Source organism: Carlito syrichta, unplaced genomic scaffold (genome assembly GCF_000164805.1).
Source record: "Carlito syrichta isolate Samal-C Ts95f unplaced genomic scaffold, Tarsius_syrichta-2.0.1 Scaffold304686, whole genome shotgun sequence".
NCBI lineage: Eukaryota > Metazoa > Chordata > Mammalia > Primates > Tarsiidae > Carlito > Carlito syrichta.
Window position 1 is genome coordinate 62,860 of NW_007248782.1, and position 20,573 is coordinate 83,432.

General features: G+C 50.8%; 2 protein-coding genes across 4 annotated transcripts in view; one reads left to right on the top strand and one right to left on the bottom strand.

Moving 5' to 3' along the window:
• Positions 1-842: 842 nt before the first annotated feature.
• On the bottom strand, positions 843-18,218 carry TRUB2 (TruB pseudouridine synthase family member 2). Of its 3 annotated transcripts, XM_008060646.2 has the most exons (8): positions 18,069-18,218; positions 17,264-17,395; positions 13,108-13,182; positions 10,962-11,023; positions 7,916-7,997; positions 4,903-4,975; positions 2,770-2,906; positions 843-1,247 (listed from the first exon to the last, which is right to left on the bottom strand). In XM_008060646.2, the coding sequence occupies exons 1-8, from the start codon at positions 18,175-18,177 to the stop codon at positions 922-924; spliced, it is 996 nt and encodes a 331-aa protein (XP_008058837.1). In that variant the 5' UTR covers positions 18,178-18,218; the 3' UTR covers positions 843-921. The 3 variants fall into 3 exon arrangements, with proteins under 3 accessions (XP_008058837.1, XP_021569375.1, XP_021569376.1); XM_021713700.1 differs by lacking the exon at positions 13,108-13,182 and having other exon boundaries at positions 18,069-18,179; XM_021713701.1 differs by lacking the exon at positions 17,264-17,395 and having other exon boundaries at positions 18,069-18,177.
• A 425-nt stretch (positions 18,219-18,643) lies between these two features.
• The window catches only part of COQ4 (coenzyme Q4), a 9,219-nt gene continuing 7,289 nt past the window's right edge, over positions 18,644-20,573 (top strand). Inside the window, exons 1-2 of the mRNA XM_008060648.2 lie at positions 18,644-18,723; positions 18,818-18,949. Coding sequence (XP_008058839.1) covers positions 18,654-18,723; positions 18,818-18,949 — 202 coding nt within the window. The 5' untranslated portion in view covers positions 18,644-18,653. The remainder of the gene's footprint in view (positions 18,724-18,817; positions 18,950-20,573) is intronic.

Genomic DNA, 20,573 nt, shown 5'->3' on the forward strand with positions numbered 1-20,573 from the left:
TGGACTCAGGTGGTCCTTCCGCCTCAGCCTTCCAAGTAGCTGGAACCACAGACACGTGCCACCATGCCTGGCTTAAAAAAAAAAGGCCACTTCTTGAATCCCAGGCAGTTCTTTCTTTATCCCACGTGCTTGATAAGTGAAGGGAAGAACTACTCAGCAGCCTGAGATCGTGGGCATGGCTGCACCATCTATTTCAGACCATTCATTGTTTTTGTTTTTGAGTTGGAGTCTCACTCTGTCGCCCAGACTGGAGTGCAGTGGCACACTCCCAGCCAACGCAGCCTCAACCTGCTGGGCTCTGGCGATCCTTCCGCCTCAGCCCTCCAAGTAGTCGAAAATACAGGCGCACACTGCCATGCCTGGCTAATATTTCTGTTGTTGTTGTTTTTGTTTTTTGTTTTCCGTTTTTTTTTTCTTAGTTGGAGTCTCACTCTGTCACCCAGACTGGAGTGCAGTGGCCGCACCCGGCCACCACAGCCTCGACCTGCTGGGCTCTGGCGATCCTTCCGCCTCAGCCTTCCAAGTAGCTGGAACTACAGGCGCACACTGCCATGCCTGGCTAATTTTTGACTTCTTGTATAGATGAGGTCTCGCCAAGTTGCCCAGGCGGGTCTCGAACCCGCGGGCTCAGGCAATCCACTCACCTCAGCCTCCCAAAGGCGCGGGATTACAGGCTGAGCCACCGAGCCCGGCGTTGGCTAATTTTTAAAAAAATTATTATTGTAGAGATGAGGTCTCACCAAGTTGCCCAGGCTGGTCTCGAATCCATAGGCTCAGGCAATCCTCTCACCTCGGTCTCCCAAAGTGCTGGAATTATAGGCTTGAGCCACTGTGCCAGGCCCCATTCATTGTTTTAAAGTTGGCCGGGCTCAGTGGCTCAGCCTATAATCCCAGGACACTGTGCCCTGCTTGCCTGGGCTTTCAATGTTTCATGTTGCTCTCCAGCTCCCAGGCAGAGCTTGGACCCGCAGAGTCCCAGGGCTGGCCTGGACTGGGATGCTGGTGGATTCCCCACCCCAGCCTCAAGTTCTTCTCCAGCTCCGCAGCTACCCGCAGGGCTGCAGACTGGATGGCATCCTGGATGCTGTGCAGATCCCACTGGGTCCTCAAGAGGGCATCATCCAGCGTGAAGAAGCCGTCACGTATGCGCCGCACTTGGGAACACACAGAGGTGGTCTTCAGCTCCAGGCCGATTTCATGCACCAGCTTTCGCAACTGCTTCTGCGTTTCATGCATGCACTGCACCTCTGCCAGGGACACAGGACAGACATGGTGGTCAGGAACGCAGCTCTGGTGAATGGCTGGTCAGACCCCACGTGCCCTGGATGCCTCCTAGCTACAGAACAACCTCAGCAGGACACCCTGGCTCTCCAGCCTTTGCTGTTCAGTGTGCAGCCTGGGGGCCAGCCCTGGAGGGTAAAAGGTATTAGACCTGAACGGTCTCGGGTCTCACCCAGAATTGCTGAATCTGCTGGGTTTTTTTTTTTTTTAAGTCGAAGTCTCACTCCATTACCCAGGCTGGAGTGCAGTAGCACAATCATGGCTACCACAGCCTTGACTTCCCAGGCTCAGGTGAGCTTCCTGCCTCAGCCTGAGGACTACAGGCATGTGCAACCATGCCTGGCTGACTTTTTGTGTGTGTGTGTGTAGAGATGAGGTCTTGCTATGTCACCCAGGCTGGTCTCAAACTCCTGGGTTCAAATAATCCTCCTGTCTCACCCTCCCAAAGTGCTGGGATTAAAGGAGTGAGCCACCGCACCCAGCCTGAATCTGCCTTTTAAGATCTCCAGGTGATTTGGAGGTTAGTTGGAGAAGTACAACTAACTCTAAGACTTGGTTTCATCATCTGTAAAGTGGGAGTTATAGGAGTCAAAGAGATCCAAGGTGCTTGGCATCAGGAGAGTGACAATCAATGCTCAAGCAAAGGAGCACGTATTAATAAGATCAACATAGAAGAAAGGAGTGGAAGCCAGGCCCGGTGGCTCAAGCCTGCAATCCCAGCACCTTGGGAGGCTAGGCGAGAGGAGTGCTTGAGCTCAGGGGTTCGAGACCAGCCTGAACAATATGGCAAGACCTAGTCTCTACAATAAAAGAAAATTAGACAGGCATGGAGGCACATACCTGTGGCTCCAGCTACCTGGAAGGCAGAGGTGGAAGGATCTCCTGAGCCCAGCAGGTTGAGGCTGCAGTGGCCATGAGGGTGCCACTGCACTCCATCCTGGGTGACAGTGAGACTTCGATTAAAAAAAAGGGGTGGGGGAGGACTGAGCTGGGTGGGACAGGGGAGGTAAGAGTTGTGTCTGGGCTGAGTGTGGTGGCTCATGCCAAGTACTTTGAGAGGCCAAGGTGGAAGGACTGCTTGAGGCTGGGAGTTCAAGACCTGCCTGGGCAACATAGTGAGACCCCCATCTCTAACAAAAAAAAAAGAGAGAGAACAAAAAAGTTGTGTTTAATAGGCCTATGATAACTTGAAACACTGGGCAGCTCTGAAAATAAGCCACTAAATATAACCTTTGCTTGTTAAGGTCTGTCTTCAAAGGGTGACTTGGTAAGAGACAGGAGAGCTTTTGTTTTGTGTGTTCTGTGATCAGTCAGGCCCCAGCCAAGGTAGGGAAGGAAGTCAGTGCCTAATGCCTTGGCCCGCAGAGATCAGGGCTGGCATTTGCCTCAGCCCAGCCAGAGAGCAGCGGCCCCTGAAAGAGCATTCCATGGTGACTCTCCCAAACCCAGGGCTCCATCTCCCCACCCTGACACCCTGGGGCAGCCTACCTAGGAGGAATTCTGGAGGTGCAAAATGGAGACAGCGGATGCCAGTTATCAGCATTGGGGACTTGTTCATAGGCCGGATCAAGCCTCTCACGGCCATCTCATAGGCCTCCTGGGTCTTCAGGTCCAGGTTGGAGTACCTGTGGGCCAGGAGGTGGCTGCAGCTGGACAGAGGGCATGGGGCATGGAGCTGGGCTGGCAGACTACCCCTTCCCCTGCCCCACTCACGAAGGGTGCCTTTCCAGAAGTGCTTCAGCCTCTTCCCACGGGCCCAGCCACCCCAGCTCCCCCAGCTACCTTGGCAGCAGCTTCTTTCTGTCCCCTGCAACTCCTAAGTGCAGCCTCTGCATACCCTCCCTGGCCTCACCAGGCAGACATGCTGCCCGTGCCCAAACCTCCACCTATGCCCTGTGCTTCAGTGGCTCGGCCTGGAACCTCATTTCAACCCAGTCTCATCTTACCTGGAAAATGGGGACAGAAAGGACCCCTGCCCGACAGACATGTGCTAAGGACTTAAGAGGTACCTCATTTCAATCCACCCCAAAGGGAACTCAACGTTCTCCCCCTCCATGGGGTCCTCCTCCCCAAACCAACACCCCCAACAGTCCTGGTGTCCTCCCAGTCTCTTCTGCCCCTGCCCCGTTCCATCATTCTCTCCTCTGCTGGTCAGGTACTTCTCAGTGGCCACCAGAGCACTGTCCTTGACAAGTCTGCTTCCTACCTTCAACCTTGTTCCCACTAGTATGTTCTCCAGGGAACAGGAGTGCAGTGCACTGGCTGCTTCATACCCATCAATGTCTCCCTACTGCCCTCACCAACCCTGTCCCACTTCCCTTCACTCCTTCCGACACCTCGTACCTGCACCTTCGTGCAGGGCACCTAACCAGTTTCTGATCACATCTAGCTGTTTCATGCCTCTGAGCCTTATCACATGATGTTCCCATTGCCCAGAATAACCACTCCCCCAAAATCACAGCCACTTGGCAATTTCACACTCATCTTTTTTTTTTTTTGAGTTGGGAGTCTCACTCCGCTGCCCAGGCTGGAGTGCAGTGGCACACTCACAGCCACCGCAGCCTCGACCTGCTGGGCTCCGGCAATCCTCCCGCCTTAGCTACCATGCCCAGCTAATTTTTGATTTATTATAGAGACGAGGTCTCGCCAAGTTGCTCCAGTGGGTCTCAAACCCGCAGACTCAGGCAACCTACTCACCTCGGCCTCCCAAAGTGCTGGGATTACAAGCGGAGCCACCGAGCTTTTTTTTTTTTTTTCAGTCAGGGTTTCACTCTATTGCCTAGGCTGGAGAGCAATAGCACTGCTCACCACAGCCTCTATCTCCTGGGCTCAGGCAATCCTTCTGCCTCAGCCTCCTTGGTAGTTGGGACGATAGGCAGTACACCACAAGTGGCTAATCTTTTTGCTTTTTGTAGAGACGAGGTCTCGCTATGTTGCCCAGGCTGGTCTTGAACTTCTGGGCTCAAGCAATCCTCATGCCTTGGCCTCCCGAAGGCTGGGGTTATAGGAATGAGCCACCATGCCCAGCATGCTCATCTTTTAAATGCTGCTTCCTGGGGCATTTCTCTGATCCCAGCAGCCTACTCCACCTCAGGTGATTGTTCTAGTGTCACCCTGTACCCCAAGGACACAGTGCTCAGGTACCTGCCTGATCCTCTTGAGACCTCAGCACATGTCTGTAAAGGCAAGGGCCCTTTCTGTCCCCGATTTACAGGTAAGCAAAGCGAGACTCGTGGTAGGTAGCCCACTCACCCGAGGCCACACCACTAATGCCTGTGGAGTCAGGAGTCCCAGGCAGGTCAGCTCCAGAGCCCAAACTCTTGGCTACCAGGCTGCTCCTGTCCACGGGCTCTGTGCTTGGATGTGGATGCCTGGTCTCCTCTCTGCTAGATCAACTCCCCAGGAAGACTCCTGGGTCTCTTGCTCCTCTTGGTCTCCACAGCCAGCCCAAGACCTGGCTCATGGAAACACTTCTGTGGGCCAAGAGAGGAACACGTAGCTTCCTTCTGGTGTGGGGTTCTAAAATCAAGATCCACGCAATCTTCTCCAGGTGGGCAAAGCCTCTGGGAGCCCCACAGGCTCTTCTGGCTCTCCCAGCACGTCCCCGAGGGCCCCCCTTACATCACCAGGGCCTTCTGATGGGAGCCTTGGATCATGGCCAGGATGCGGTCCAGCTTCTCCCTGGTCACGTGGTCTGGAAAAGGCAGGGGGTAGTCAGTGCACAGGGGCCTACCGAGGATGAGACACAGCACACTCCTGTTCCCCATGCCAATTCCATCCTTGGAACCTGGAGAAGGATGTTTTGGGGCAATTCCCATGGTGGGGATGGTTGGGAGGCCTTTGAGAATGTTATGAAAGCTCTAGACCTTTGCTCAGACAGATACACGTGAACACAACATTTTGAGGCATTTTCAAGGGGCTCAGAGATGCCTTGAAGCCATCCAGTCTTCAGTTAAGAACACTTTCTTCTGGAAATGGAGGCCCAAAGACATAATGTGACCTGCTCCATGTTCTAAGCCAGGTCTCTGAAGCCCTGGTCTGGGGTTTTCCAACTGAAAGAGGGTGGCCATGTGCCCAAATGCGGAAATAGTCAGCAAGAAGAGTAGTGGCTCTGTCTGCAGGTTCCACTGTGACTGCAGCAGCCAAGCCAGGGGCAGGGGCAGAGGGTAGGGTGGATAGGGCTCACAAATTCTGCCAGAAGGCTGATCCTAAGACTCAGTTGGGGCAAGTGTTTCCACGGGGATGAGCTCTGGGAGCAGGTGTGGGGACCAAAGGCTCAGCAAGCTGGAAGGGCTCAGGCCTCTGGTCTCTTGTCTGGCTTCACTCATGCTGCAGTCTTTTTTTTTTAAATCGGAGTCTCACTCTGTCACCCAGGCTGGAGTGCAGTGGCACGCTCATGGCCACCACAGTCTCGACCTGCTGGGCTCAGACGATCCTTTCACTTTAGCCTTCCAAGTAGCTGGAACTACAGGCACGCGCCACCACACTCAGCTAATTTTTTTATTTATTGTAGAGATGAGGTCTCACCAAGTTGCCCGGGTTGGTCTTGAACCCGTGAACTAAGGCAATCCTCTCACCACAGCCTCCCAAAGTGCTGGGATTATTGGCATGAGCCACTGCGCCCGGCCACACAGTAGTCTTATCTGGAATGTATCTGCTGCTGCCTCCTCCCTGTCACTGACAGCCCTGCTCAAATGCTGCCTCCTCCAGGAAGCTCCTCTGGAGCATACTGCTTCTTCCTTCTGGCTCCTGCCACACTGCACCTGGTTCCTTTCTCAGTACTTAATTTTCTTTTATTTTTACCTTGCTTTTTGGTTACATGATTGATACTGATCTCTTCTTTCAAAGATTTAGATCAAAAACAACAAACATTCTTCCCCATCCCCACAGATTCTGGCATCCTCCCTCCTAGAAGTGTAAACTTGGTAACTGTCACTAGCTGTTTTCCTGGATTTTAACACATACCTACATGTATAGATATGTATGTTTGCTTTGCCATGTTTTCTATCTTCTATAGAGGATGTAGGGGCTACGTGCTGGGTTGAGTTCATTGAGACAGGGAGACCAGTCTGATTTACCCTATGTCTCCCACAGTGCCTGGCACACACACATGGGTGGTGCTCAGAAAACATTTGTCAAAGGAGGAAATGTAATAGATCCTATGGAATGTTGCAGAACATGGGGATAGTGGGAAGTAAAGAATGAGCCATCCATTTAACCACCCATTCATTCACCCACCCATCCCTCCACCCATTCATCCATCCATCATCCAACCATCCATCCATCCAACCACCTATACATCCATCCATCATCCATCCATCCACCCACCCACCCACCCATCCATCCATCATCCATCCATCCAACCCTCCATTCATCCATCCATCCATCCATCTATCCATCCATCCATCCAACCATCCATCCATCCAACTTCCCACCCACCCATCCATCCATCCAACCACCCATCCATCCAACTCCCCATCCATCTATCACAGGAGTGAACTAAATAGTCCCTGTTCTCACGGGTGATGGTTTTGGGGGGAGACAGATAGTAAATAATCACTAATCATTAGTTTCCATTCTGAAAGTCCAAGTCTGGAGGCTGCAGAAGGCTTCTCTAGGGAGGTGACACTTTATTTTTATTTATTTATTTTTTGAGTCAGAGTCTCACTCTGTTGCCCAGGCTGGAATGTAGTGGCACGCTCATATCCACCACAGCCTTGACTTGCTAGGCTCAGGCGATTCTTCCACCTCAGCCTTTCAAGTAGCTGGGACTACAGGCGCACTCGAACATGCCCGGCTAATTTTTTTATATATTGTAGAGATGAGGTCTCACCAAGTTGCCCAGACTGGTCTCAAACTCGTGGGCTCAGGCAATCCTCTGACCTTGGCCTCCCAAAGTGCTGGGGTTATAGGAGTGACCACCACGTCCAGCTGGGAGGTGACATTTTATTTTATTTCATTTTATTTTATTTTCTTGAGTTGGAGTCTCACGTTGCCACCCAGACTGGAGTACAGTGGCCACTCCCGGCCACCGCAGCCTCGACCTGCTGACCTCCAGCAATCCTTCCACCTCAGCCTTCCGAGTAGGTGGAACTACAGGCGCGCACTACCACGCCCAGCTGATTTTTTTTTTTTATTTATTGTAGAGATGAGATCTCGCCAAGTTGCCCAGGCGGGTCTCGAACCACGGACTCAGGCAATCCACTCACCTCAGCCTCCCAAAGTGCAGGATTACAGACTGAGCCACCGAGCCCGGCTGCTGACATTTTAAAAGGTAAAAGATTTATAAGACCTGAAAAGAAACCAGGGTATTTGGAGGTAACATTTGAGCCATGTGAGGAGGTGAGCACAGGGTGTTACTGGACCACAGAAGACATGTCCAAAGTCCCAGTCTGAGCTTGGTGTGTCAAGTAATCCCCAAAATTGTCACCCATGAGAACAGGGACTATGTGGTTCACTCCTGTGATCACACATATAGTGCAGGGCCCAGGACATGGAAAGTACTTGTTAGATGCTGATGGATGATGGATGGATGGATGATGAATTGAGAAGGGACTGGTGTGGCCTGGGTGAGGAAGAGGACAAAGGACAAGTATACATGGAAGGAGGCAGTGGCTGCCACCTAGGCTCTCACCATATGTTGTCTTCTCTACCAGCCGCCCATCCTCACAGAAGTCATCCGTGGCTTTGCCCAGGAGGCCACGCACTGTGTAATCCTTCGAGAACAAGGAGAGGACAATTTGGTTAAGGACAATACTAAGCCCCAGCAGTTCATGCCCAGAAGAGCTAAGTTGAGGCTTGGGGTGCGGGCCCTCAGTGAGCTAGTGGGCCTAGCCCCTGCCCAGCTGCCCCACTGCCTCCTGGGAAGGGCACCAGTTCTGCTGTGTAGCCTTCAGTGGCTCTATTGCTGTCTTTGTACCCCCAAACCTGGGGACCATGACAGGGCCAGTGTCACTGCCATTGCCTAGACTCAGTGGGAGAGAGTACCTGGCTCCCATCAGTGGGCCTCCTTCAAGATGGCTGGCTAGGTTCCCGTGACGATGAGCACTGGCAGCCTGCAAAGGCACTGATGGCCACCCTGCTGTCACCACATTCTTCCTGGTCTCTCCACTCCAGCCTGACCTGACAATGTTTCCCTCTGAGCCCCTCTTGGTATGCCTTGTCAGCTTCTCTCCACCCCTCTAAATATAAGGAAACTGTCATGGCCCTGATCAAGCTCTTCCTCCTCCCTGCCCACGGGCGCTCTAAATCTGTGCAGCTAACTGCCTCTGCCACAAATAAGAGTGATGGTGACAGACGGGCACGGTGGCTCAAGTCTGTCATCCCAGCACTTTGGAAGGCTGTGGTGAGAGGATTGTCTGAGCCCAGGGATTTGAGACCAACCTGGGCAACTTGGCAAGACCTCGTCTCCACAATAAATCAAAAAATTAGCCGGGCGTGGTGGCACGCGCCTGTAGTTCCGGCTACTTGGAAGGCTGAGGCGGAAGGATCGCCTGAGTCCAGCAGGTCGAGGCTGCGGTAGCCGTGACCTCACTTTCACACTTTAAATGTAGTCATTAATTTAATCTTCAGGCTGGGTGTGGTGGTTCACACCTGTAATCCCAGCACTTTAGGAGGCCAAGACAGGAGGAGTGTTTGTTGCCCAGTTTGGGCAACAGAGCAAGATCCTGTCTCTAAACATCTGAATGCTGACCAGCCTGTGCAACTTGGTGAGAACTCATCTCTACAATAAAAAAAAATAAAACTAGCTGGGCATGGTGGCGCATGACTGCAGTTCTAACTACTTGGAACGCTGAGGCAGAAGGATCACCTGAGCCCAGCAGGTCAAGGCTGTGGTGGTCGTGAGTGTGCCACTGCACTCCAGCCTGGGAAACAGAGACTCCGACTCAAAACAAAACAGAACAAATCTGAGTGCTTCCATTCCTCATCTCTAAAATGAAAATAATAATAAGAAAAAAATCACATTGGATTAGACCTTGAAGAAAAAACAGACAAAATAAATAGGGAAGGAAGATTATATTTGCCCTAGAGGAAGACTAGACTTTGAAGTTTACTTTATTTTTTTTGAGTTGGGTTTTTCCCTCTGTCACACAGGCTGGAGCACAGTGCCACAATCACAGCTCACCACAGCCTCAACCTCCTGGACTCAGGTGATCATTTTGCCTCAGCCTCTCGAGTAGCTGGGACTAACAGGCGTGTGCCCTCATGTCCTGCTAATTTTTAAACTTTTTGGTAGAGATGAGGTCTATGTTGCCCAGGCTGGTCAGCATTCAGATGTTAAGTAAGCCAAGGACACACAGCTGGTAGAGTGGTAGTAGCTAGGTTTTGTTTTTGTTTTGTCTGTTTGTTTTATGTAGAGATAGGATCTTGCTATGTTGCCCAAACTGGGCTTCAAACTCCTGGGCTCAAGTGATCCTCCTGTCTCAGCCTCCCAAGTAGCTGGTACTATAAAAGAAGCTAGGTTATAAATTGAAGCCATTTGACTCTGAAATGTGTGCTCTTAACCACTAAAAAATGTGGTTCCTTAATGTGGCATCAGGGATAACAGATTCCACAGCCGCCCCCCTCCCCCCGGTCACTCCTCTGGGACAAGAAGCTCCCTGAGGGTTAGACACTGACAACCACTTCTCAGTCTTGGGGATAGAAGGGAGTGGAGTCATGATCTGACTCTGGTGTCAGAGAGATCCAGATTCAAATTCCAGTTTTTTGTTTTTTGTTTTTTTGAGTTGGAGTCTCACTCTGTCGCCCAGACTGGAGTGCGGTGGCCGCTCCCGGTCACAGCAGCCTCGACCTGCTGGGCTCCGGCGATCCTTCCACCTCAGCCTTCCGAATAGCTGGAATTACAGGCATGCGCTATGACGCCCGGCTGATTTTTTGATTTATTGTAGAGATGAGGTCTCGCCAAGTTGCTCAGGCAGGTCTCAAACCCGCAGGCTCAGGCAATCCACTCCCCTCAGCCTCCCAAAGGCATGGGATTACAGGCTGAACCACCGAGCCCGGCTCAAATCCCAGTTCTTAAAGCCATAAAGGCTGTGTGACCTGGTAAGGGAGATCCCTTCTCTGAGCCTCACTTCTAACAAGTATAAAATGGAGTTAAAACAGATTTCCCTTTACAGGGAAGTTGTGAGGCTTTCCTGAGGGAATCTACGTGCAGTGCTCAGCACAGGGTAGTCAGCACACAATAATGCCAGTAGTTGTTATTGTTGTTATTATTATGACAGTCTCCCCAAGCATGTGATTATAAAAAAATGCTTGGCCAGGCACAATGGCTCACGCCTGTAATCCCAGCACTTTGGGAGTCCAAGGTGGGAGGACCACTTGAACCCAGGAGGTCGAGACCAGCCTGGGCAACACAGTAAGATGCTGTCTGCACAAAAAAGTCAAAAAATTAGTCAGGTATGGTGGTGTACACCTGTAGTACCAGGCTACTCAGGAGGCTGAGGTGAAAGGATCACCTGAGCCCAGGAGGTAGAGGCTACAGAGAGCCATGATTGTGCCACCACACTACAGCCTATTCAACAGAGTGAGATCCCAACTCAAATAAAATTATTAAAAAAAAAGTTAAATACTTGCTGATGACTTCGGTATTCCCTCATGGAATCCTCTAAGCTTCAAAATCCTGCTGGTGACCCACAGGAAAAGAACCAAGGGATAGGCAGGCCACCCCCAGACTCCCATACCTTGGTGAGATGAGCGTCGTACATGTCGGTGAGGAGCCTGCGTCCACGTCCCACGCCGAGCACTGAAATGACACCAGCCTCATTGCACACTCAGCACCCCTTCTACTCCCTTGGGAACCCTCACCCTCTCCCTCACCCCAACCATCAAATATGCCCTTCTCCCATGCCGCCAACGCCAGCAAGAGGACAAGATTTACAGAGAGCTAGTGAGCTCCTCTGGGTTTATGTCAAAATACAGATTTCTGGGCCTGACCCACAGGGACTGAATCTGACTCATGGTGGGGAAGGAGCCTAGGACCCTTAGCAAGCTCCCCAGGGGATTCTGACACACCCAAAACTAAGAGATCCCTGGGTTGGGTGGGCGTAGTAGCTCACACCTATAATCCCACCACTTTGGGAGGCTGAGGTGAGAGGATTGCTTGAGCCCAGGAGTTCGAGACCAGCCTGGGCATCTAGGCGAGACCTCATCTCTACAATAAATCAAAAAATTAGCCGGGCATGGTGGTGCGTGAAGGCTGAGGCGGAACGATCAACTGAGTCTAGCAGGTTGAGGTTGTGGTAGCTATGAGCATACCAACCTGGGTGATAGGGTGAGACTCTGACTCAAAAAAAAAAAAAAAAAGAGTCCGTTGCCCAGTCCCAGGGACCACCCTCAAATCAGGGGTGGCGCTGAGCACAACCTTTAATTTCTCTGGGACTCAAGCTCCTCGTCAGTAAAATGGGGGTAAAATACTGTCTGTTCACTGAGGGTGTTGTGCAGATTAAAGGCAATAATAAACAGGAAGCAGTTGGCACAAAGAAAGAGCCCAATAAATGATGGCTACTGTGATCACTTCCTGCCTTCCTCCTGGTCTATTCTTCCCTCTGGCTGAGGGAATGACCCTCCATTCACTCTTGGGAGGACAGAGAGAGGAGGCATGAGATCATGTCTGCCCGCCTGAGTCCCAGGAAGCAAAGTGAAGGAACTGTGACTGTTTCGGCTGGAGGACATGGGCGCCACCTGACCCTGGGGACACAGATGGCTCATGACTAGGGCTTTGTGTGTCCAGCACCAGCAACATCCAGACCCTGGCCAGTAGGGCCTGAGTCACGGGCCTGGCTGCCCCATGATGCGATGATGGTTATCCCTCTGGACTGGGGGAATGTATAGGCATGTGACCCTGTAGGACAAGCCACCTACACTCTTGGAGCCTTATTTCCTTCACTCATAAAACCATACATTCCCCAACCAATAAAGTGGTGGTGGTGAATAAATGTGCACAAAGGACCTTGAACCGCACGTCACGTGCAGGAATCACTCAATCAAGGTGGGCAATTGTGATTATTATTACTTTTTTTTTTAATTTTTATTTTTTTGAGCCAGAGTCTCACTCCGCCGACCAGGCTGGACTGCAGTGGCACGCTCATGGCCAACCCAGTGTCAACCTGCTGGGCTCTGGGAATCCTTCTGCCTCAGCCACCCAAGTAGTTGGAAACACAGGTGCAAGCTACCACGTTCGGCTTATTTTTTGATTTTTATTATAGAGACAAGGTCTCGCCAAGTTGCCCAGGCTGGTCTCAAACCCATGGGCTCAGGCGATCCACTCACCTCAACCTCCCAAAGCCCTGGGATTACAGGCTGAGCCACCGAGCCCAGCCTATTAATATTGTTTATTTATTTTTGAGTTGGAGTCTCACTCTGTTGCCCAGGCTGGAGTGTACTGGCGTGCTCACAGCCACTGCAGCCTCGACCTGCTGGACTCAGACAATCCTTCCACCTAAGCCTTCCAAGTAGCTGGAACTACAGGTGCATGCCACCATGCCCAGCTAATTTTTTGATTTATTATAGAGACAGAGACGAGGTCTCACCAAGTTGCCCAGGGCCTACTCTCAAACCCCTGAGCTCAGGCAATCCTCTTGCCTCCACCTCTCAAAGTACTGGGATTACAGGTGTGAGCCACTGCACTCAGTAATTGTGATTATTATCCTGTGACAGCCTTGCTCCTACCAATCATCTCTCCAACTGATCAGACTTGAGGCAGGAATCAGGGAAGGAGGGCGGTGGTGGGAAGTGGGTGTCAGGTAAGACATGGGCTGGACCCCTGGGTAGCTACCTGATCCTTCCAAGCCCATATGACCACACCCCTAGGCTTATCACATCACCTACCAAGCACCCCAGAAGCCTGGGCATCTAGCCGGTGTCCCACGCCAACCTTCAGGCTGGTGAATGCTGGTCCACGTACTGGAAAGAAACAAACGAGATCCATTTCCTTAACTAATCCAGCCTCCAGGATGGCTCTGGGCTGCATGATGACCTCATTCCTAGAATGGACCCTCATGGAGCCCAAACTAGGATCAATTAGACACTCAGGCTTCCCCACCATGGAATCTGGAGCCCTGAACTGTATCCTCGTTCCCTGGGACGAAGAGGAAGACAACCCAAGATGTTCCTTACTCTGCCTATCATCAGCCTCCCAGTGAGAGGTTTTAAGAAGAATGGCATAACAACGGGGGTCAAGACTGTGGGGTTCCCAGCCCAGCACTGCTGAAGAAGGGTCCTGGTAGGAAAACAGAGGCTATGAGCTCCTTAAGGAAGGATCCGCGTCTGTCTGTTCACAGTTCTATCCCCAGACCAGAACTCACTGGCTGCTCTGGAAATAACTATTGAATGAATGAATGTAGGAATGAGCCAGAAGTGTTTAAACTTCTATAGATCAAAAGGAATCCAAGGGAAGGATACAGGGTGGCTAAGAGCCTACTGAATCTAGGCTATGTTACTTAATGCCAACATGGAGCCTCAGTTTCCACATTTGTGAAATGGGAAGAGAACCTATCTCAGGACTGTGGTGAAGGGTCAGTGAGATCATTCTTGGGAAAAGCACAACACACCTGTTACAGATTAAGAACTCAATGCATTGTGCTTATTATTTATATTATAAGGTAGTGTCACTGAATATTACCAAAGTGTTTTTGGTTTTTTTTTTTTAGTTGGATTCTTACTCTGCTGCCCAGGCTAGAGTGCAGAGGCACGCTCACAGCCACTGTAGCCTCGATCTGCTGGACTCAGGCCATCCTTCTGCCTCAGCCTTCCAAGTAGCTGGACCTACAGACGTGCACCACCACGTCCGGCTAATTTTTTGATTTATTGTAGAGACAAGGGCTCACCAAGTTGCCCAGGCTGATCTTGAACCCGTGAGCTCAGGCAATCCTCTCAGCTTGGCCTCCTAAAGTGCTGGAATTATAGGCATGAGTCACCGTGCCTAGCCCAAGTCATAAGGATTCTAGGGGTTTCTGGTCAATCCCCTAAAGCCCCTGACATATGCCTTCATCACATCTAGTGACAAGTGGCACATTATCAGAACCAGTTTCACTGCTGGGCAACTTTGTTTACTAAGAAAAAAATTACTCTTTCCCAGAAACCCAAAACCTCCTCCTTAGGACTTCTGAGGGCCTCAATTCCCACCTGGAGTACCAGAATAGAAAAAGGATCAGCAAACTAGTTTCCAGGTCAAATTCTCAAGCCGGTTTTTTTGTTGTTGTTTTTGAGTCAGGGTCCCCCTCTGTGACCCAGGTTGGAATGCAGTGGCATGACCATGATTATCAGGGCTCACAGCAGCCTTGACCTCCTGGGCTCATGCGATCCTTCCACCTCAGCATCCAGAATGCTCGGACTACAAGTGTGCTCCACCATATCTGGCTAATTTTTTTTGTTTTTTGTAAAGATGAGGTCTTGTTATGGGCTCAAGCAATCTGCTCACCTCAGCCTCCCAAAATGCTGGGATTGCAGGCATAAGCCACCGCACCTGGCCCCTCAAGCCTTTTTTTTTAATGGTCCACAGGTTAAGAAATTGTTTTCTGGGCCGGGCTCGGTGGCTCAGCCTGTAATTCCCGCACTTTGGGAGCCCGAGGGCTCGAGACATGCCTGGGCAACTTGGTGAGACCTCATCTCTACAATAAATCAAAAAAATTAGCCAGGTGTGGTAGCGTGCGCCTGTAGTTCCAGTGACTTGGAAGACTGAGGGGGAAGGATCGCCGGAGCCCAGTAGGTTGAAGCTGCGGTGGCCAGGAGCGGCCACTGCACTCCAGTCTGGGTGACAGAGTGAGACTCCAACTCAAAAAAAAAAAAATTGTTTTCTGGCTGGGTATGGTCGCTCATGCCTGTAGGGAGGCAGAAGCAGGAGGATTGCTTGTGCCCAGTTCAAGACCATCCTGGGCAACATATTGAGACTTCATCTCCAAAAAACAAACAAAAAAATCAGCCAGGCATAGTGGCATGGTAGTACCAGCTATGTGCAAGGCTGATGCAGGAGGATCACTTGAGCCAGAATGAGACCCTGACTCAAAAAAAGAAGAAAGAAAGAAAAAGTTTTCCATCCTTTTTTTTTCTTAGTGTTTCACTCTGTCACTCAGGCTGAAATATAGTAGAACGATCACAGCTTGGACTTCTGGGCTCAGACTATCCTTCCATCTCAGTCTCCCGAGTAGCTCAGACTACAGGTACCTACCACACCTGGCTTTTTAAACATTTTTTTGTAGAGACGAGGTCTTGCTATGATGCCCTGGCTGGTCTCAAACTCCTGGGTTAAAGCAATCCTCTTGACCGGGCTTGGTGGCTCAGCCTATAATTCCAGCACTTGTGGAGGCCCAGGCAAGAGGACTGCCTGAGCTCATGGGCTTGAGACCAGCCCGGGCAACTTGGTGAGACCTCATCTCTATAATACATCAAAAATTAGCCCAGCATGGTAGTGCATGCCTGTAGTTCCAGCCACTTGGAAGGCTGAGGTGGAGGGATAGCTAGAGCCCAGCAGGTCGATGCTGGGATGGCCACAAGTGTGCCACTGCACTCCAGTCTGGGCGACGGAGAGAGACTCCAACTCAAAAAATAAAAAAATTTTTTATAAATTAAGCAATCCTCTCACTTTGGCCTCCCAAAGTACTGGGATTACATGTGAGCCACCATATCTGGCCATTCCATTTTTAATGGTTCAAAATAAATCCAAGGAATAACAGCTGTCCGTGAGGGATTGGTTCCAGGATTCCACCCAGATAACAAAATCTACAGATGCTCAAGTCCTTTATATGAAATGGTATACTCTTTGCATACAAGCTACACACATCCTTCCAATGTATTTATTTATTTATTTATTTTTTGAGTTGGAATCTCACTCTCTCACCCAGGCTGGAGAGTAGTGGCATGCTCATGGCCACCACAGCCTCGACCTGTGGGGCTCAGGTGATCCTTCCACCTCAGTCTTCCAAGTAGCCAGAATTATAAGCACATGCCACCATGTCCAGCTCATTTTCTTATTTATTGTAGAGATGAGGTCTCGCCAAGTTGCCCACGCTGGTCTTGAATACCTGGGCTCAGGCAATCCTCTCACTCTGGCCTCCCAAAGTGCTGGGATTATAGGCGTGAGCCAACGTGCCCAGTCTATTTATTTATTTATTTACTTATTGAGTCAGAGTCTTACTCTGTCGCTCAGGCTAGAATGCAATGCAGTGACATGATCATGGCCACTGCAACCTCGACCTGCTGGGCTCAGGAAATTCATCTGCCTCAGCCTTCCAAATAGGCAGAACTACAGATGCACACCACCATACCTGGCTAATTTTTATATTTACTGTAAAGACGAAGTTTCGCCAATTTGCCCAGGTTGGTCTTGAATACCTGGGCTCAGGCAATCCTCTCACCTCAGCTTCTCAAAGTGCAGGGATTACAGGCATGAGCAATCGCACCTGGCTCCCCCATATACTTTAAATCATCTCTACATTTCTTACAATACCTTACAATACGATGCCTACACATCACTTCATTTGAGTAGATTCATCATAGTACTCAGGCACACAGCAAATTCAAGTTTTGCTTCTTGGTAGTTTGTGGAATAATTTTTCCTCCAAATGTTTTCCATCTGAAGTTGGTTAAATCCATGGATGAAGAACCCCTGAACATGGAGGGCCAACTGAACCTCATGACATGTGAAAATTACATGAAAACTCAAATGTCAGAATTTACAAATAAAGTTGTATTGGAACACAGCCAGGCTCATTCCTTTAGATATTGTCTATAGTTGTTAGGCTAGTGCATAACATAATAGCAGAATTGAGCAGTTGCAACAGAAACCACATGGCTGGCAAAGCCTAAGATATTTAGTATTTGGCCCTTTGCAGTAAAGTTTGCCAATCTCTGCTCTAATACTTCATTCATCCCCACTGTGGACCTTCAAATGCTTGGCACAGGAGTCTGAGACCGAGACACTGACTCTGCTCAGGGATATCCTAGGAAGTGATGCTCAGGCTCTTGCTTAAATTTAAATTTGCCTTACCCAGCGGGTGGTTGACAAGGGTGGGCACACTGGTGGCTGTTAGGGTCAGTTCCTTCTTCTCACTGTTTTCCATGGGACCCAGCAAAAAGCGAACACGCTGTTCAGGGGCAAGAGGCTTCCCAGCATTGAGACCTGAACACACACAAGTAAATAATATCTTGTCAATTCTGTCTGAACATCTGGGGAGAAGGGGCCAAGGAAGTATAACGTAGAAGACAAAGAGAAGCCCAAGTACAGAGAACAGAATAGCAGTAGTTAAAAAACAGACTTGAATTCAAATCCTGACTCTATTATTTAGTTTATTCATTTATTTATTTTGAGTCACCCAGGCTGGAGTGCAGTCGTGGGACAAAGGCTACCACAGCTTCAACCTGCTGGGCTCAGGCAATCCTCTCGCCTCCACCTCCCAAGGTGCTGGGATTACAGGCATGAGCCACCGCGTCCGGCTTTTTAAAATCTTTTTAATAGAGATGGAGGTCTCACTATGTTGCCCCTGCTGGTCTCCAACTCCTGGGTTCAAGCGATCCTCCAACCTCTGCCTCCCAAAGTGCTGGGATTACAGACGTGAGCCACCGCGCCGCGGTTAATATGACTCTACTACATATTAACCGTGTGGCCACGGACAATACTAAGTTTATCCCTCATCTGAAGGTAGGAGAAAGTGAGGAGTAACGTAACGCACAGCACAGAGGAAAGCGCTCTGCCCAGGTGAACAGGTCACATGACTTCAAGAGAAGGACCAGAAGCGGAGATGGATTTCCAGGTGTACGGGAGCGGGGTCGTGGGTCTGTTTCAAGACACTCACCTTTCAGAAGTTGCAGCTCCACAGTATCCCGCAGGTGCTTCCATTTTAGGCCCGGGGGCTTATAGACCGCGAAGAGTCCATGCAGCCGCGCCAGACCAGCAGACCCCATACTTGAAGCCTGCAGGCGGAAAAGCTGGGACCTGGTCGGAAGTGCCGTACGGCCCCGCTGCCGAACATGATCCGTACCGTGGGCGCCGCCATGTTCCGAAGCCGGAAGAGGTCCTCATCTTATTGTCCTCGGGGGAAACGTGATGGGACAAAGGAAATGGGGCCCGGCGCTGAACTGCGGAGGAAGCGGGGCAGCGACTGCTTTGGAGACGCGCTTGGGCGCGACGTTTTGCGTCGGTGGAGGCAGGTGGGAGACAGGTGGAGACAGGTGGTAGTCAGGTCGCTCTGCAAACGTAGCGACAGGATCCTTTCAACCCGTGCTACGGCGGTGTTTACCCTCCAGAGGCCGTAAGCCGCGCCATCAGAATCGATTTTCTTTCTTTCTTTTTTTTTTTTTTTACTTCTCCGCGCTCCGTCGCTAGAGAAACTGGTGGCGTCAGCCCCGCCCCCCCGGTCCCCAGGCAGACGCCCGCTGCCATGGCGACACTGCTACGCCGCGGCCTGCGCCCCCTGCCCCGGCTCCCGGGCCGCCCCTGGCCAGCGTCAGGCAAGTAGCGCCGAGTTCCGGGCGGAGGCGGGCAGGAGCCCGGGACGCCCGGACGGCTCCCTTCGCTCACCTCGGCCCTGTTCTCGCCCCGCAGGTGTGCCCCTCCGGGCCAGGAGCCATGGCGCTGGCCTGCTGTACCCGGACCACATCCCCACGTCCCCGCTGCAGAAGGCGCTGCTGGCCGCCGGCTCTGCCGCTATGGCGCTCTACAACCCGTATCGCCACGGTAAGGCCCCCGCACTCGGCCCTCCAGTGGGCTGGGAGGGGTCGGAGTGCGCCCTTGTGTGGAAGCCTGGCAGGTGACGATCTGTCAAAGCTTCTGTTTCCTGGGGGTGACTGGAGACTAGAGCAGGTCGGGGTACCCAAACCTGGCTGCTCCTGTGATCAACCGGAACGTTTATGAAAATGCAGATACCTGGATCCCACCTAAACTCACTGGATCCAAATCTACTGGGCAGGGAGAGGGGAGGGAGAAAGGATGTGGAATATGAACTTCTGCCTTTTTAAACTTCTTCCTGGAGGCCGGGTGTGGTTGGCTCTGGCCTGTAATCCCAGCACCTTGGGAGGCGGAGGCAAGAGGATTGCCTGAGCTCATGGGTTCGAGACCAACTTGAGCAACTTGGTGAGACCTCGTCTCTACAATAAACCAAAAAAAAAAAAAAAAAAAACAAATTAGTTTGGCATGGTGGCACATACCTGTAGTCCCAGCTACTCGGGAGGATGAGGCAGAAAGATGGCCTGAACCCAGGAAGTCGGCGCTACGAGTAAACCAGTGTCATGCCACTGCACTCCAGCCTGGGCAACAGAGTGAGACTCCAACTCTAATAATAATAAAATATCTGAGAGGCTGAGGTGAGGGAATTGCCCGAGCCCACAGGTTCGCGAACAGCCTGGGCAACTTGGCGATACCTCATCTCTACAATAAATCAAAAAGTTAGCCGGGTGTGATGGCGCATGCCTGTAGTTCCAGCTACTTAGAAGGCTGAGGTGGAAGGATTGTCTGAGCCCAGCGGGTCGATGCTGGGGTGGCCATGAGCATGCCATTGCACTCCAGCCTGGGCGACAGAGTGAGATTCCAACTCAAAAAATAATAATAATAAATAAGTAAAATAAAATAAACTACTTCCTGGGAGATTCTGTCATCCAGCAATATTGAGAACCCCTGGACTAAATAAATTATTTATTTATTTGTTTATTTAGTTTTTGAGTTGGAGTCTCGCTCTGTTGTCCAGACTGGAGTGCAGTGGCATGCTCCCGGCCACTGCAGCCTTGACCTGCTGGACTCCAGGGATCCTTCCACCTTAGCCTTTCAAGTAGCCAGAACTACAGGCGTGCGCTACCACGCCCGGCTAATTTTTTGATTTATTGTAGAGATGAGGTCTCGCCTTGCCCAGGCTGTTCTTGAACCTGTGGGCTCAGGAAATCCTCTCACCTCAGCCTCCCAAAGTGCTGGGATTACAGGCTGAGCCACCGAACCCGGCCTAAATAGATAGTTTATAAGCAACGGTCAAATTATATCAGCCCACTGCAGAAAAAACTTTATGAGGTGAAGGACCAAGGCCTCCTTGTTCCACTGTATCTGCAGCAATTTGTATAGTTCCTGGCACATGGTAAATGCTCAGACAAATGGAGTGAGACTCCAACTCAAAAAAAAAAAATGTATACATATTTCTTTTTTTTCTTTTTTTTTTTTTTGAGGTGGAGTTTCTTACTTCTCACATGGACTTTATCTTAAATAGGAGAGAACTCTTTTATTGTAGCTCATTCGGATGTGACTAAAGGAAGATTCATTGACTATTCGCTTGTAATTTTGTCAGTGAAGATTGTGGCACTGTTTATTCTCTTTATAA